The sequence below is a fragment of the Lonchura striata genome, chromosome 1 (assembly GCF_046129695.1).
Source record: "Lonchura striata isolate bLonStr1 chromosome 1, bLonStr1.mat, whole genome shotgun sequence".
Classification (NCBI taxonomy): Eukaryota; Metazoa; Chordata; class Aves; order Passeriformes; family Estrildidae; genus Lonchura; species Lonchura striata.
This window is the reverse complement of record NC_134603.1, coordinates 90,883,060-90,901,967: the sequence shown is the minus strand read 5'-3', so window position 1 is coordinate 90,901,967 and position 18,908 is coordinate 90,883,060. Positions and strand designations below refer to the sequence as shown.

Sequence of the window (18,908 nt, the reverse complement as noted above, 5' to 3'; positions counted from 1 at the left end):
TCCTAAAAGAGAACATGTTCCCCATAGGTTATATAGGAAAAGGAAGTTTATATTGCCAAGAAATGTTCAGAAATACTTATGTTGTACCTGTTGTGGTTTGTTGTTTTGGTTTGGTGGTTTTTGGGTTTTTTAATCATCTGCTTGGCAGCAGAATCTTGATGATTTTGAAAGGAAACTTTGAGCATGTAGGCAAAACAGATTTCATTAGTTTGTTGCTTTGTCCAGTACCAGCAGTTAAGGGGTGAAAAGGGATCCCTTTGTTTAAATTGTAAGAAATGTCAGGGTTTGGTTGAATTTCATCCTTCTGGATTGAAATGAAACATTCTGCAGGTGCCTATCAGAGTTACCTTCATGATGTGGAAAATGAACTTTGCTGCCAATTTCATGGCCAAGTGACTCTATATAGGCACATCCCAGTGTACTGCTGAATGCTCTGCTTCCATTTGCAGCTCACAACATGCCACTGGTTCCTCTCTTAAACATCACAGAAAGGCGCCATTCCCATCAATACAGTGGAAAACACTCAGTCACATGCCAAAAAAAAATAAACAAAAATGTTCTCATTATAACCATAGGTACTGCTGCACTTAGGTACTCAAAGCAAAAGTATTTAGTACTTATTGTAAATTCCTGAACATGGATACAGGCTGTCTCCTTTCAGAGAACATATGAAACACATTTTGTTGCTCGGCTGTTACTGAGGGAGGTTTTAAATCTCATATTTAGGCTCATTATCAATGTGCCATTTGGTATAATTACTCCTTTCCTCTTGGCCAACTTCGTATCAACTTCTTTAAAGAGCAGAGAGGTTTTTTTTTGTTTTTTTTTCCTAAGGGAAGGAATATAAAGTTTACAAGGGAATGGTTTGAACTTTCTAGCTCTTAAGTAAGGCGTTTTTTTAATCTTCTCCCAGCCATTGCAGTAATAAAAACTCATTTTTTTATATTTATGATGATAGTGTAGAGATGGTACCATTGTATTTAGGAAGTTTAATGTTTGCAATGCCATTTTCTGAATAGGATTACTTTTAATAAGAGGACATGCCTCTCTCAAGTTTCCAAAAAATATAAAGAAGTGCCTTCTAAAGCACACATTTTTTGGAAAATAAAATATTGGATATGCCTACTTCCAAGAACACCAAAAGAAAAAGATCAGAAATTGTTTAGTCCACCAGAAATCCCTTAAGAAATTTAAAAGTATTTAAATTTTTTTTCCACAATTTCTCAAAATAAACAGCTAGCCTTTTGCACTAGTGGTATATTTTTAGAAGGATGGAGAACTTCCCGGATTCCCAGTGAGGGCTGATAGAGCCAAGGTGCTCTGCTATGTGCACAACTGTGTCTTCCTCTGTCCACATGGTGATTAGGAAAATTGTCACCCACTGAGAGAAACTTAGCAAACTGTGAGCAACCCATGGGCTTTCATGGACTTGATCCTTTTCTTGGATTACTTTGTGTTTTGCAACTGAGTAGAATTTGTAATTCAGTCTGGTTTAAGAGAGAAATCCAACCATGAAAATGTAATCATTACCAGCTCCTTCAAGAAGACAGTTTCAATCACTACCAAGCTGAAACAAGCATAGGAAAAAATGTAGTGCATTCTTTCTTCATCAGGGTATATTTAGGAATTGAAGGTACCTGGGCTTCAATTTCCATTTTTTCTTGTTGAATGGGTTAAAGATTTGCTGGAAGGCAGATATGTTCTCTGTTGCCTTTAGCTTTGGCTTTCAGGAAGAACTTGAGCTATGATGGATGGGACTTAACTCTAGTTGATAAGCTTGGGTATGACTGAAAGATAAATCAGATAGATTAACAACCCAGGAGTCTGCAGGGATCCATCTAGAATTCCTGAGCCATGGTGCCTAGTCCTGTCCACATGTGTCATGGTTTCACCCCAGTCAGCAACTAAGCCCCAGACAGTCACTCACTCACTCTTCCCCAGCAGGATGAGGGAGAGAGAAGAGTGAGAAAACTTGTGATTTGAGATCAAGACAGTTAAATGGGTAAAGCAGAAGCTGTGTGCACAAGCACAGCAGAATAAAGAATTCCTTTGCTACTTCCCATGGACAGGAAAGTGTTCAGCAATTCCCAGAAAAGGGAGCCCTGTCACGATGACTTGCGAAGACAAACACCACCACTCCAAACATCTCCCCCTTTCTTCCTCTTCTCTCATCTTTATATGCTGAGCATGACACTCTATGGTCTGGAACACCCCTTGGGTCAGTCAAGGGTTGCTGTCCCTGCTACGTCCCCTCCCAGGGCCCCATGTATCCCCAGCCTCCTTGCTGCTGCAACCATGTGAGGACAGAAAAGGCCTTGACACTATACAAGCCCTGCTCAGCAACAGCAAAAGCAACCCTGTGTTATCAACACTGTTTTCAGTGTTGATAAGAAATCTAAAACCTAGCTTCTATGAAGAAAATTAACTCTATCCCAGCCCAAACCAATTCAACATGTATTGGAGGAGTTACTGATGTTCCAGTGGTTGATGCCCACTTATGAGGTAGAGTCACAAACCCCACTGCAACTGTTCTGCCTCATAGCATTTCATTTGTTTTACATAAAGTTAGGGCCTGGAACTGCAGTTGTTCTGTGAGTATTACTTGTGCTCAGCTTTCTCCTCTAAGTTTTTTGGTGATGTGAGATTTAATCTCCTTCTTGGCAAAATATCTTTAAAGGAGGTTTGAAGAGTAGTACTCTTCTGATGCTCTCTGCCAGGTGAGATTTTAGTGTGGCAGTGTGAATACCTTGGAGTCAATGCCATAGATGGGAAATTCTGCTTGTAGCTGACATTTACACCAGAATATGAGATTTTTATGGCAGATCTTCACAGGCTGAAACATGGATCCCTCTACCTGGATGCCCAGCAAGCTCTGCTAACAGGGCTCCATCTACTCATCCATACTCTCCTGCTTTTGCTTTCTGGGGAAAGGATATAGGAGACAGCACCACACCTCTTTCATCTCTCCCCTCATGCTTCAAACAGAAGATCCCCTACCAGAAGAAAAAAAAAAAAAGGGGCAGTGAGAAGCAGTGTCTTCACTCCTCTTTATTCTCCTTTGTACAGAACTGGACAGGACCAGGCTCTCAACAAATCACAGCTGTGAACAGTAGTTTCTTTCAGTACATAAGTGAAGCAGCAAAGCCCAGGAATAGTGCTAGAAGAGTATTTGTGCTGGAAGATCAGTGCCCTAACTATCACTAATGCTTTCTTTCAAACCCAGTAGGTCTTGAATTCTTTAAAATAACAGTTTTAGTAGGATAGATGTGCTCCTTCATCCATCATGGTACGAAGAGTAATGTTCCCCAGGAAAATCAGAGATATGGGCTTAAGCCTTTTCAAGGAGAAGATGAAAGTGACCCCATGATTCTCCTTTCTCCCAAATAAGTTCTCTGCCTGCTCTAACAGAAAAGTCCTTGCAACTCATTTTACTTTCTCTGCTTTCTTAAAAGTGCAAACTGTGCATCTCCTCCCTGCTTGTTAATTAGGAAGGTAAAATATCCATTCCTTTCAAGCTGAAGTTTTTTACTGTAGCAATTCCTGGTACCTATGGAACTGTATCCCCAAGAACAGCATGATATCTCTTCTGCTTTTGCTGGCCCTGTTTTTCTCTTGGTTGGTTTTTGGATGTTTTCCACTTATAGTGACTGCTCTGAGTCCTATTTTGGAGCTGCTGAGTCTCCAGACATTGTGTGTGATGCCCAGGATAGAGCTGTGGTGTCTGCTCCAGTGTCTGGGCACATGACAGTGATGAGCTACAGTACTATTTATTTGATTTAATCTTGACTCTATATGAAATAAATGCATAAAAAATGGAAAGCCTAGTGAGTAATAAGAGCAATAAAGGATACACAAAACCGTTGATATCAAAGAAATCTAAAAATTCTTATTTTCTGTAGTTACATGTTTATAGGAAGAGATTATATAGCTATTGGTGACATAACCTGATAAAGTGCTTTTGTTGCAAGTGAAAATCTTATGTGCTATCTTATATACTGCCAAGTATACAGAAAATACTTGGTGTTTTGGGAGAATTCATTTCTATAAAGACATGTTTAGAGTGATGCATTCAGTGCAGTGTAGTTTGCAGAGGTTAAAAAAGTGGCTTTCAGATCAGCAATCAGCATGAATAATTTACGTTTTACGTCAAAATGGAGATGAGTCAAAAGCGGGTCCTACAGGGATTAGACTTCCAAAACTATTATCTGCACTTCTGTGCCAACAAGAGAAATAAATAGTCTGTGATAGAGAGATTGTAGCTGAGAGTGGAGCTGTACCATGGTGTGGTACCTGTGCTGAAACAGGCAAGGTTCAGAGATGAGAGGCTCCATTCATGGACACAGTGCGGAGTGCTGCACACCTGGGGAGCTGGAATAATTGGCAGGGGTTTGGAACATGTGAATGCTGCTTAGCATGCAGAGGAAAGCTAGTGACAGGCTCTTCATGGTTCATAAAATCACTGTGCCAGCTCACTGCCACTGCAAATGCATAAGTCCAGTGGGAGCTGTTCTCCACTAGATAGGTAATCATCCTCATTTGGCAAGACTGCATTTAGACTGAAGTGTGGCATGCTTTGTCTTTCATTGGAAAACAGACCTTTGTGAAGTTAGGAAAAGTTTAAATGGGTAATTCACATAGTAAAGACAAGGCTGATGGAAATTAATTCCAGGTGCAAAAGGAAATTAAAGGGAAACAACTGAACATAAGACAATAGAATAGCAGAAAATAAACCATTTCCTGAAAGAAAAACAGGGTGGTTTTTTTAATTGAAAATGTTCCCGTTCAGGTAAAGAGTAGACATAAGTGCTCAGCAATTAGAAGAGTTGTTCAGGTTTCCTGTCATTTCAAAAAGACATATGGTGTGTCTGCATCTTGTGTTGAACAAAGCTGCTAGAATAAGGTCCATGCAGTCTGAAGTGAAGGATATTTGTGGTGCAAATTCAAAAGGAACCTTGCAAAAGGAGTTTGTTGGAAACTTATATTTAGAATAAAGATTGTTTGGCTGTGGATTAGCAATGAGGAGCATTATGTTAGGTGGTTTTATATATAGAGAGTTCTTGTCATTGAATAATGTGACACATTTAGTTAATTGTATCTTTAGGGCCAAGATAATTTTCAGCCTGTTACTACAGATGTAGTAATGCAAATGTAACAGAAAGCACAAAGTAGCCACTGGATCTTCCTAGGAAGAATTAAAATATAACTTTGTGAAGTACATTGCCTTTTGATTAAGATAATCATGTGTCTGATTATGAAAAATGAGTGTTAAGAAAAAGTCTAAGAAAGAACTTGGTGTGATTACCAGTAAGGAAGGTAATATTAAAGACCACCAGTGGGATGGGTGGGCTTTGGCCTTCAGCAATGAAATTGCTCTTTGTACCCAAATGCTATAATAAAGTAATTCCCAAACATTGGTGGGAATGACAAAACTGTCTGTCATTCTCCAGGAAAACTTCATAAGTTAAATTGTCTGTGGGAGGGCTTTTGATCTGCATGCTTTGCTTCTCAAATCCAAAAAGTAGACAACCCCTATATTGTCTCTTCCCGGACTTTCTGGAAATCAACACCCTACTAAAAGATGTGGGAAAATCATAAGAACATACAGAACAGTTCAAGATGGCCTGGCCTCTTCTTTTCTTTCTTATATATTTCAAACATGTTTTTTGGCTTTTTTTTTATGTTACTTGGATGCAAAGTACTTCAGATTGTGGTGGGGTTTTTTTCATTAAAAACCCAAGTCTTTCTTAAGCCCTATATAAAATCTATATGAACTTCAGGAGTGTCAAGAACTACAGTAAAATCTTGAGAGCTGTCTCACAGCCAAACAGCCTATGAAAAACTCTCAGGTTTAGTTTCCACATCGCTAGCTCTGAAATGATAGCTTGGACAGAAGAAAGTGGGAGGGGAGTGCATCACCCTCTTGCCATAAGTGCAGGTCCCAGTATTTCTTTGTGTCTTGGAAAGATCTCTCATATCCTAGAAAAAAATCAGAACAAGTTCCCAAAAGCACTGAGTATCAGCAGCACCTGTGACCCATAAACATCACATTTGTAGTGCCAGCACCAAGATGACATCTCTGCAGTGTGACTACAGGTACTAATGCACACGGCAATTCCCTCTCCCAGTTCAGCAGATTGATCTTGATCAGGCTGGGTTTGCTGGGGCTGCTTTCCTCTTTGAAGACAAAAAAAAAAAAAAAAAAAAAAAAAAAAGAGTGCAAGGTCTGGGTTACTTTCCATTCCTGCAAGTACCAGCTTTTTTGGGAACAGCAAAGGTGTGAAATCAGCCTACGGAGCCTGCTGTCAGCAGTGGGTGTCGCAGCCCACAGCCAGTCAATAGTTATTATGAGCCAAAAAGGCAGAGAAACCTGGCCAACTTGAGCAAAAGATGCAGCAGCAGAGAAGAGCGCAGAATTCTGGCATTTGCTTCTTGCATCATGGTCTGCTTTTATTCTTGCTGTATTAAAACTGTCATGGCTTTATGCTAATGTGGTTTATTCCTAGCCAGTGATTATTATGCTTTGAATTAGCAGTGCTCTTGAGAGCATTTCTCATGAAAAAAAATCATGTCTTTCTGAGAAATGGGAATGAGAAGGAAAAAGAGCTGTTACTTGCATTAGCTTGGAACTGTGTATGTTTGGAGAGGATGAAGGAGAAGGGACACTTTCATGACTGATGCCAGGCACTGCAGGACTCTGTGACCACAGATTTGCGTGTAAGAAAATGCTGAAATTCAGGGAAGAGAAGTCAAAATATGGAAATGGTTTTGACACTGTGTTTGGCTTTCAGTGAACCCACCCCTCTGGGTAAAATCTTTGTGACTCCACTGTTAGTTTTGCCTGACTGTAAATCCATACTCATTTACTCTGAGTGGGAAAAGCTTCCCCAGGGGCAGTGAGAGAACAGCTGGTGTGAGACAGAGTTGTGTTGTGAAAGGAGAGTGTCTTTAAGGGGTGTCAGTTCTCCAGGAAATGGCTTCAGCAATACCAGTTAGGACCAGGTAGCAAAGAGAAGTTATTGCAGCTCTGAGATTTCATAACAAAGGCACTTGAGTAGCAGAGATCTTGGCTCAGTAATGGTGAAAAGGAGAGAGGGTGAGCAGCAAGAGGAATTTCAACATGTTTCGGCTGTAGGTTTATTCGCAGGAAGCCTAATTCAGCAGTGACAGTAGTGTGTCATTCCTAGTTTGCTAAACAGGCCACTTCCTGCATCCCCTAAATAAGACACCAAAGACAATACCAGCCCATTAGTTTTAGCAGCATCTCTAAAAATCACAGTGGTGGAACACAGTGGGATCTTACGTGCTTGAACTAGAGGCATCTCAAAAATGGAGGAAGTGGAAAGGAGTGGTTACTTTGGATCTGCATATAGAGGGCAGTGGTCTGTACCCTGTGCTGGTCTTCAAGGCCCAGCAGGTTCCAGTGAAATCAGAAAGTATAAGGAAATTTCCTCTTCTTTTTACCCATATGGTTTATTCAGCAAACCAGGCAATTCCCAGCCTTGATGTATCAGGCCCCTGTACAGAACAGAGCCTTCTAATGGGTTCTTTGGATAGGAAGGTATTTCTCCAGGCAGTCAGGCACAAAGAGCTGGAACAGAATGAAATGCTTTGGCCGGATTGTCTTTTATTCCCTCTGCTTTAAATTAAAAAGCGATGTTCTCAGAAAGGTCTGTCTTTCTCTTTATTACCCCAAAGAATAGCAGTTTTTAAACATTTCCACTGAAATATCTGGGCGCACTCTATCTTGATGGGTAGCTTCTTCTTTGGAAAGTTACAGGCAGCTGTATCTGGCATTGATATTTTACAGGAAAAAGGATTATGTTGCATGTTAACATTCAAAACAGACAAGAGAGCAATTACAAAATAACCAACCTTCTTGCAAAAACATGAGGGACTCAAATAGTAGTTCAGTTGGAGTTCTGATAATGAAACCTCCTTTGTGTTAGAAATGCGTCTCTGGCTGTTCCCATGAAAACCAACCTAAATTTGGCTCACTTAAAGCCTTGAAAAAATTTCCATTGAGATACATAAGAATTTGCCAGCCAAAATCTCTGGTGATTCTGTCAGTGTGGAGTGGGCGTGCTCATCTCTTCAAAGTGGTATGAGCTCAAGCTCATGCCTGAGGTTAATATTTAAAATACTAGAGGTGAATAGAAACACTGGGCTGTTGTCTTCAGAGCAGGAGAGGTGACAGTCTGCATCCTGTCTTTATGGATCTGGACTGTGTGTGCAGACCACTCAAATCAGTGAAAGTGTCAGTGTTACATTACAACACAAGTCTGGGAAATGGTATCCTTTAAAAAAAACCCCAAAAAACCAAAAACCAAACCTAAACAAAACAAACCCAAAAAAAATCCAAAAAAAACAACACACAAAACCCCTGCTTATATGCTGACTGAACTATGAAGCTGTGGCACAGAGACAACCTCTTGTGTTGCTGGTATCTTCCCTTTGTTGGTGCTTTCATTGTGGTCCTGGCTTTCCAATCTCTGTGCCTCTAATAACAGAGATGTTATTTCCCAAAACTATCAGCATAAATTTTGCCCTGCAAATATGAGACAGGGGGACCATGCAATATAATTACATCAAGTGATCATCTCTAGACGTCTCTTGTTCTCATCAGGTTGGAAGGGTAATTTAAGTTCTTTAGGATTTGTTTGGGTCTTTTTTCAGTATTGAGACTATCATAATTAATACATGATAAACTATCATGTAATGATAAACTATTACATGAGACTATCATGAGCATTACCGGGTAAAGGTTGCAGATAACTGAAATCTTAAGAACAGAAGCTGAGTGAAAAATCTCTATCCCCTTCAAGGGAATTTGGCCCTAAGTGGGAACTGTATTAAAATCCAAATTAAAAGTTTAAATGTTAAAAGTTAAGCATAAGAATTGGAGGGCAGTGAGTGGGCAGAAAAATGGGACAAGACTTGGGCCCCAGACTACAAGAAGGATACTGGGGTGCTGGAGAAGGGCTGGTAAAGCTTCTGGAGTATAGGTCTTATCATGAGTATCTCAGACAGGAGAGATTCTGAGGAGAAAAGGAGGCTCAGGTGAACCTTATAGGTCTCTAGAACAACCTAAAAGGAGGGTGTAGCCAGTTGGGAGTCATCCTTTTCTCCCAAGTAACCAGTGGTAGGAAATGGTCTCAAGTAGCACCAGGGAGCTTTTAGGTTGCATATTAGGACAAATTTCTTCATGGAAACGGTTGTAAAGCATTGGAAAAGGCTGCCAGGGAAGTGGTGCAGTTGCCATCTTTGGAAGGATTTAAAAGATGTGTAAATCTGGCATTTGAGGATGTGGTTTAGGGGTAGACTTGGCAGCACTGGGATAACAGCTGGACCTGATCTTAGAGGTCTTTTTCATCCCGAACAATTCTATGATTCTGTGATTTTTTTTTTTCAGCATCTTCTCTCTCACTAGGAAGTTCCAACGTAGCCTCTTTTTTGTAACCCAAGCAATTTTAATGGATATAGTAATGACCAAAGGGTTATTATTTATCAGGGTCCTTGCTCTTAGTAAATATTAGTTAAATGAAATGTCCCTTTCCATTGCAATAAAAAAATGTAATATTTCTTTTAAATTATATTGCATCTTTTTTTTTGAGCCTTCTCTTCCCTGTTCTCTGCCACACTTCCCCAGGAATGGCTGATGGCTGAACTGCCAGCTGTCTAGAGCAATGTGGAACAATTTGTTAAAAGCCATAACTTTTATAACATAATAACCCATATTCTCATTGAATCTTGTTGTTACTACTGTTCTTTACAGTAGATCAATGATTTCACTAAAAGAAAAGAAAAGGATGTTAAAATAAGAAGGACTACAACTTTTTCCCTTTGTTACTCTTCTCTGTGTCCATGAAAAATGTTGGCCATCTGTGTGGTTTTCTGATAACTTATTAAAGCATTTATTTCACTTCCCACCTTCTTGTGTTTTTCTGTTTTTCTTGCTGAAATTACAGCTGAAGAGGTGGAAAGACTGGCTGCAATGCGTTCAGATTCTCTAGTACCTGGGACTCACACGCCTCCAATCAGAAGAAGGAGCAAATTTGCCACTCTCGGGAGACTTTTTAAGCCATGGAAATGGAGGAAGAAGAAGAGTGAAAAATTTAAGCACACTTCAGCAGGTAACAGTCGCATTGGGGTCGGTTTATTAATCTGGAACTTTTGTTCATTAAGGCTGAAAATTTGTAATACAGCCTCAGTTTATATGTATTTCAACTCTTGAAGCTTGGCTTAGAGAGATTAATCAGATTCTAAGAGAAGATCTTTAACTTTTTTACAAACTTTTTCTTTAAAAACCCCAAAGTGACACATTGTGTGCACTACAATTATATCAGCAGCTCACCAAAGCTGTATTTTCAGGTTCTGCTACTAGAGCTAGAGCCTAACCAAGAAGAAATTTTTGAACATTGATTCAGCAGATAATAAACAAAGAAAAAAGCAGTATGAAAAGATAATGCTAGTGGTCAATTTAGCCACATTTAAGCTCCTCTGAGTGCTAATGAAGGAGTGAGAAAAACACAGGATAAAGAAGTTGACATTGTGTTGAGTAACTTGCATAACCAGAAATTATTCATTCCCTTGGACAGGAATTATGTGTCCCTTGTGTTTTTGAGAAAACCGAATCTTTCGGCTTTTGAAACCCTCCTTTTGCCATTGCTTTCTTGCACTTCTAGTACAATACCCTTTTTTATTTAAAAAAATATGGAAAACTGAAAAAATGTGGGCTTATCATGTAAGTTGGTCTGAGCAAGAATCCCAGATGCAGGCATTAATGCATACGGTGAAAACTCTGCAATCTATTTAGAAGGTTTATTTTCTTTGTTCTTTCATGATGGCAAATAATTACGACATTTGGTTCTGCAGGTCTTTAGCCTGGATTATCTGAGAGAAAATACGGAGTTTCTCCAGATTTCTTATTGTTTTCACTAAAACTAGAAGGGAAGCATTGAGTATCTTGCCCCTTCAAGTGTCAGAAGAGACTTGAGTTAACAATCCAGTTGCTTTTCTGCCCTGTGTATTGCACAGTGGAAGGTTTTAAGCACTACTTGGGTGTACCTGTGTCGCTACAAATCCTGTATTCTGAAAGTAGCCCATAATGGGGTGAGCCATCTCATTTTACTAAGTGAATTCTTGAATGATTTTAAATGCAGAATAAGTGTTTTCAGAATTTGTACCTGAATGAGTTCTTCACTGTGTGCTGATTAGGCTGCTTTCTGATTCATCAGACAAAAACTAATGAACTGGAATAGATGGCTGTATCACTCTGAGTGATGATCATATTTTTTGACTTGACACCTGAAAAACTATTGTCACCAAAAATGGCATCTTTCTGCAAAACAAAAGACTTGTATTTCATGTTCTGCATCAGTCATAACCATAGTGTAGTGTAGTAGGATTTCCATGAAAACCATCTAGCTCTTAGGGGTATGTGGACACTGTGGTGACAGCTGCTTTGAATCTAGTTTCAGCATGCTGCCTTGGTTGGTTACAGCTAGGAGAATAACCATGACTGTTCAGAAGGCACCACAGGTTGCCAAAGCTTGCCTACTGCTGATTTTTATGGTTTCTGCAGCTCCAGCTGATGAGGCTGAGCTGCATACTGCTGTGGTTAGACTGACTGGTTTGAACCTGGATAGAATATGGCTCCATAGTCCACTTTGGGCATTAAAAGAAGTATTGTTAAGATTTTCCCCATTACCAAAATATTAGGAAAGTGCACAGTGATTAAAACCAGACTTAAAGCACGTATTTTCTCTTGTCAAAGGAGTATGAAGTTTTACCAGACATGCCAGCATATATCCCCTATTAAGAGTGAGTTCAGTGTCCAAAAGACCAATTTAAAAGCTGAGTCTACAGGAACATTTGTCAGTCACAGTACCAGGTTTGATCTCATTTGAATCTAAAACCTTTCTCTTTTTTTTTAAGAATTTTTTTTTTTATTTCTAGTAAGTTAACAGTATCTTGCAGCTGCTCTGCAAAATTGGTATTCCTGTCAGCTCCCCTGCTACTAACTGCAGCAAAATTGACAAGGATGTCAAATTTGCTGAGCACTCTGTAGAAGGCAGGGATAAAGATTTTCTTCTGGACTGTGTGAGAGCTGGGACCTCACAGTTTCCATCATCCCCAATCCTGGGGAACAGGAATCCACCAGCACCCTATAAGACCTTCCAGCAATTTAGAAGCATTGGTTGAACCTTGGATGTGTAGTACAAAAGATTTGACACATGGAAAACTATCATTTTTCTGACAGCATTTCCATGACCTCTTGTCTAGTACCTCTGATCTCATTGAGAAAATATATTTAATCTTTATAATAAATCAAAGGACAAGCTTGTGAGATGGCATAATGAGAGCCAGCATGAAACTTCATAATACTGGCTTATTTTCTTCTAGTGCACTGATAAATGTGGCACTTGGTAAAAAAACATTCCCATTAGTGTCCTGCAGGCACGCACCCAAGCTTTCCCACCTGCACAGAACATCAGTAATTATAAAAAAATAGATATGAATACAAGTATTTTATTAGGCCCTTATTTGCTGCAACAATGCATTCAATTATTTTTAATGTCAAAAGTGGTAAAGGTCAAAACACATGGCCTAATCTGATGGAATTTCCTCTGAAATTAATGGGAGATTCTTCTCTGGGAGAGGACAGGAAGAAAGAGAGAGTTGAGCTGACATATAAGGTTGAAAGGTTGCCTTATTTCCAAGTGTTAACATTTTGTATCTATATCTTTATCAGACTAAGAGCTCTACTTATTTATTCAGACATGAATGTTTTAAAATACAGTTCAGTAGTCAATGACCAAAAAAACCTTTTAGGTAATAGGAAAAGTTATTTCCTGACACCTGGTAATTGCACAAGGTGAGACTATGTAATTCGATTGATAGAGGACCTCAGTGTTATGCTTACTATATATGACTGCTCTCAGCACATCAATACTCAAATTGTGATATTTGAGCATAAGTCCCCCGTCCTTCATCTTGGTTACTGCATTGTCACTGACAAGCAGAGGATCAAAAGGATGTTAATGTTTTGTAGAGTTTATATGTTTATAGGTTACATTGGTTTTGGTATCCCTGTAGAGAGGTTGCAGAAGGGTCCAAAGTCTGACATTGCCTTGGTGCTGACTTGGTAACAAAGGTAAGGGTCGTGAGTTTGATGCAGACATCTCATGCCTTTGCCTTGCAGCTGGTTTCTATGATATCATCATTAGGTATTTCGTAAAGCAGCCAGAGTAGGTAGAGAAGATTACAGGTAGGATGATCTGTTTGCAGATGGGAAGCACCAGATGAGCCATTGGGTTTGATCTGAGTGACCTGTTCTGCTGGAAGGTGGTGTGTTAAGGAGGTGTAAAGAATGTGCACTGTGAAACATGAAACATGGGCTTTGGCTAGGCATAATCTCAGAAAAACAGAGGGATTACACTCTGGGGGGGATACCAGTGTACCACAGCAGGAAGAGAAACAAGTTAATTCTCACAGTAATTCTCAGTAATTCTAATTCTACTAATACTAATTCTCTCAGTAATTCTCCTCCTGGACAGACATGAAGTTCCCACCAGCACAAAGTGGTTTTCAATGTCAGGTCTGCAAATTAGTTCATCACAGAACATCCTATTAAAAGTTCCTTGATGGGTGATGAGACTCCCACAGTACAACATAAACTCTCCAGACACTGAAGTTCCATATACAGGGACTTAGATAAAGAAACCAAACTCTGCCACACTGTTTTTCATGCTACAGTCAAAGGTATGCTGTATGTTTTTAAACTTAGTGAAGATTTTTACATGAAGTGTGGAAACCTTTATTTCCATGCAGGGCCCATGCCCCCTCAGCAAAATGTGAAGTATTATAAAGCTGGGAGAACAGGCAAACTTCTAAACGGCAAGATTCTGTCTGTTGAGAGGATGGTTTCTTACAGCTGGCAAGGAGCAGTTTCATGGCAGAAGAAGCCAAGAAGAAATATAATTTTCTATTCCCAAGCACATTTCTTTGTCTGGATGCAGCTGGGATGCTCTAGAAGACTGGTCAAGGTTTTAGAAGCCTAACAGGGCTCTCTGAGAATCAGCAAGAGAGCAAGCTGACTGTCTCCTCTACCAGACCTTTGTCATTCTTTTTAATACCTTGATCTTCTGCTTGCCTTGCTGTTAACTTGGAAAATGTTCCTGGGTGTGTTGCTGTTTTATTGCAGTGCTGTACACATGCTGAAATGTCATTTCCTGGAGATGTTTTGGACAAGGAACTGCTTCTGAAATAAAGAAGTTTGAGGGGAAATAGATTCTGTGCTTACTTGAAATATTATTGAAGGGTTTCTATCACTACTTTCATCAAAAGCCAACTGTTTGAAACCTTTCAAAAAGAAAAAAAAGTGTTTCAGCTGCTTGAAGGATTTTGAGTAGAGAAAAATGTCTTGTTTTATCATATCCAGTTTCTGGTGACCTTCATTTTAAGAATTGGTGCATCTGTCTTCCACCATCCTTGCTTCCTGAATCACAGTGCTCAGGCAAAAGGGAGAAGGAAGCATGTAACTTGAAGGATACTAGTTGGAATGACAAGAGAAAAGCAGGAAATTGTGTGAAAATAAGGAGTGTAAAGAAAACTCAGCTGTAAGTAGGAGAGCAAAGGATTCAGCAATGTTTGGGTTAGGTCCACTGCTAGCCTGTACAATGGGCAGAGAAAGACCTGTGTCAGAAGAAAGCACCTCAGCAGCTCTGTTGCCAAGTAGATTGTTGTCTGAGACAACCAGTAATACTAAAGAGAGAGAAAAGGAAATCTTTCGAACTCAGCCTTTCCTGCTGGGTATGTTGAAACCTCCTTCTATTTGTTTCCCAGTTTCCCTTCCTAGAAATACTTATGATCCTCCTCCACAGGGCACATGTCAGTCCTCTGGTGTCACAGTTCCCATCCCAAATCCCATGGGTGAGCTAGTAAGCCACATCCTGCTCTGTGACTGCAGGAAAACATGACTGTGACTTTCTAGCCTCATGCTTGAGAATAGGAAGGATCTGCTCCTGTTTCATTTAAGGCTTCAGTGGCTTAGGTTACAATGTAGAGATTGATGTTCAAGAACCTGTCTCAAGGTATAGGACTAGGGAGTTGGAAAGGATAAAGACTGGAGCTGAAGTAGACCAGAATATCAGAAGAGACAAAAGGCAAATGATTGTGAGCCAAGCATCATCAGTTGGCTTGGGGAAAAAGGACATTCAGGACAGGTTTGTGGATTGATTGGCTGCCTAAGGGCCTTAAGACTCTTTTAGTAGTTATCTGTCCAGAGGATGACAATCTTCTCTTCCTAGCAGTTATTTCTGTTAATAATAATAGATGAGGTCTGCCCTCTGGATCTAAAGATTTAAGTCAAATAGTGTAGACAGTGCCACAAAAGGGAGCATGTGGATTTTTTCAGCTTACTTTTTGGGGATGGCATAACATGCTTTTCCATTTGCTTTCACTCTCACTCAAGCCATTTAATGCTAATAAGTGTACCACAGCAAAGTTGACTCATCCAACCTTTAGCTGCCTCACTCCCAAAATCTGCTTTAAAGCAGATATTAATTTAGTGCCTGAATCTTTTTTCCCCACTTGTTAATCCTTGGTGCTTTGGTTTTCCAAACATATTTTTGTAAAAGATACTCTATAAAAAAATCGTATGTCAGTGTGTTTATGTAAGTTAAGTCTCCCAGTCAGCAGAGAAATTGCTTAAATTGGCAGCACTCAAGGGCAAGGATTTTCCAGTGTTTCTGATAAAAAACAAGAAGAAAACAAAATGTGGTAAAGCTGTTCAATTAAAGAAACTTATTCATAAACCATACCCAAATAATTTGATTCCTACTGCTGATTATTTCTAACTACAACATATAGATATTTTAAACTTTTCTTTCCAGAATATCCCAGCTGGGAGACATTCAGTTGTGTTTCCAGTGCTTCTCTTAAACCTTCTGCTTTGCCAGTAATTGCCTGTTTTTTCATGTAAATCCTTAGGGTATTAAACTGGTCATGCAATTTAGGTGAGACCTTTGCCTGGGGAAATGAAGGAGAAGCACAGACTGCAGACATGCCAGCCTCACCCCTGCTCATGCTTCTGGAGAGGTGGTCTGTGGGGTGTTTTTCCCATGTGTTTTTCCCATATGGTGTGGTTTTCCCAAGTGCCAGGTTATTGGCATCTATATGCAGACGTTCCATTTTCATTGAAAATTGTGGTTTTGTTTGGATTATTATCAAACAAGGATAACTGTTTTAAAGCACTTTATAGTTCCATTCTGTTCTTCTGAATTTTATTTAATATCTCCTGTGATCCCATGTGAAAGCTATTAATATTTCAGTTACAATTCCTCTTATACTTTCAAGCCAGAATGTGTCTAGGTTTAGATATGGAGAACAGAAGTAATTACGTTTTTTTTCTTCCCTGATACTCATATTCTGATGACTTTGAAATATAATTCTGAATTCTGAATCAGTGCTCAGAGAGAGAGAGCAGGATGTCCCCTCCAGGCTAGCTGGGTCTGAGACCACCCTGAAGTCTGAAATACCTGAGTCCTTCCTGTTCTTCTCCATGACAAAGCCTGTTAATATTTCTGTGTAAAACCCCCAGGGGCCCCTTTTAAGGGAAAGAGCGAGCAGGTGATATAGATTCTGGTCCAGGTATTTTTGCTGTTCTGGAGCAGCTCATATAGGCATTGCTAAAAATAACTGATCATTTCCAAGATTTTGGGAGAAGAGAGAAAAATGTCACTGTGGTAAAACTAAGTCCACACTTGCAAAAAAAGAGCTCTGATTTTATTAAAAAGCAGCAGTAAAACCACTTTTCAGAGTTAGAAAGGGCTGCTATGTTCACTGTGTTGTGATTATTTGAATGAAACACAAGCTGACATTGTCTGAAGAAAAGCAGCGTTTTGCAAGAACTTGGGCTGTTTTTGAATGCACATTGAATGAAGCAAATATTTTTACATGAAGAAAAATTTTAAAAAATAAGATCATTATATTTCATTGTTTTCTAGATTAATCTTAAAAATAGTTTTTTTGCAAATTTACATTTCTGTTTGAAATTGGAACAAGATATTATTTAGTATAGTTAAAAGCCTGAATTTTAAATATAAAATGGCCTGGTAGACAAGAAAACATTCATATCTTAGGTCTGTTGAAGTAATACACTGCTTGTGTTCAAGAACTGAATAAAAACTAAAATCCCTATGCAGTTCGATTTTTTGCTTTGATCCAAAACTGCACACTTGATGTATTCTGAATTTTGAAAATGAAAAAAAATTATATTATTGCATATAACTTCTTTTCCTAAGCACTGACATTTTCTTAATGTCTTTTGAGAAATTGGCCTGAAAAATGTACCAGAATTCATGCAAAACTGTAGACAACTTTTAAAAAAGTTCATCTTTTGCCATTCTGTAGGGGGAGAAGAACTATCTTGTGTATCTGCTTACTGCTATGGAACCAATGATTCACAAAGATTTTTAAAGCCAGTGGTCATTTTCAGCCTCACTATTAGATAAATAGCCCAAAGCTAGGGTGGCAGAAGAAACTTAATAGCAAGGGGAAGTGATGGCTGATGTTTGCCTCTATTGCTGGTATTTTAAATTGTCAGCGTTTTCAGATTTGTCATTTTAAGGAGATTAAAATAATGGAAATGCATTTGGAAGTTGCAGATCTGATTTGTACAAGGAAGGTAGTGAAAGCAGTTGTCTATTTTTATACTTGAACTGCCAACTGGAAGCTCCTAGTTCAAAAATGGAGGAAACAATCACTCCCCCTGGAGTATGTATTCCACTACTGAGCAGCGTCACTGTGTCTTCCTGAGATGTGCTGCAGAACATTTCCAAGGTTTAAGAAGTGGGCTTTGCTTAGCTGGGCTGAAAAATGCGTTCAGGGATTGTTCTACCCCCGTGCCAGCTGTAATGGAATGTGTGAAATGAGGCCTCTAAATGTGTCCCGTCTTACAGGAAAGAGATGTTTAATGAGGCTGTTTGGTTTTTATGCTAATTACATTTCCAGCTGCTGTGTGAATATTATATGAGGCCACCCAAACTGTAATGCTACGACATAATTCTACAGCACTGCATTAATGTTAAAATAATATAATACAATTAATCCATTTGCAAAAGTACAAATTATAATGATTGAAAATAGATGCTGTTCATAGCATAAGCTTTTTCATGGCATAAGGATTAGAGAACAACGTCCATTGGAAATGTTTTAAGTGTTTTAGCAACAAATCAGCAATAATGGAATATCTGGCTGTGGTGAGAGAGAACATATGTTTGGAGTAAGCTCCTACTTGTGTAAAAAGTTGTTGTACATCCTCAGCTTCTATTACCATGATTCATGAATGGAGGGTCTTCATCAGCCTATGTCCTTACAGGTTATTTTAGAATTATTTTGTTTAACAACAAAATGTGCTGAAGCTGCATTTTATGTTTAGATTGCATGTGGCGCATGGATATTAATTAGTATTTCTCAGACCGCTGGCTTTTGTTCTTTGGGTTTTCACTGCCTTTATATAGGCACAGGAGAAAATCACAACATTGCACAATGACATGAAGCCATGAGGAAATTTGTCTTCACAATGGTGGTTTCACTGAGAAGTGCTGTTGAGGAAGTTTTATTCCTGGAATACTGTTTTGCTCTCGCTCGGTGTTTCCCGCAGGAGGGAAATGAAGCAGGAATCCCTGAGGCCAGCATGGCAGTACCTCGAGCGAATCCTGCTGTGACATGTGGCCCGTGTTGTGATTGGGAAATGGGTTGGTTTGGTCATGTGAGCATGCAGCCCAGTGGGTCTAGTCTGATGGGGCTTTTTAATCACGGTCGTTGCCCTTTATTTCCATGTCCATGAGCTGCATTAAAAAGGCACATACAGTTAGATGTATAGGGTATTGGCAGCAGAGATGAGA

The 18,908-nt window shown here is 39.3% G+C and overlaps 1 protein-coding gene across 10 annotated transcripts in view; it reads left to right on the top strand.

The window, feature by feature from the left end:
* The window catches only part of PHACTR1 (phosphatase and actin regulator 1), a 299,599-nt gene that overhangs the window by 171,188 nt on the left and 109,503 nt on the right, over nucleotides 1-18,908 (top strand). For all 10 annotated transcript variants that reach the window (XM_021536498.3, XM_021536496.3, XM_021536503.3 and 7 more), the window contains one exon: nucleotides 9,966-10,130. In XM_021536498.3, the coding sequence (XP_021392173.1) occupies nucleotides 9,966-10,130 (165 nt within the window). The remainder of the gene's footprint in view (nucleotides 1-9,965; nucleotides 10,131-18,908) is intronic.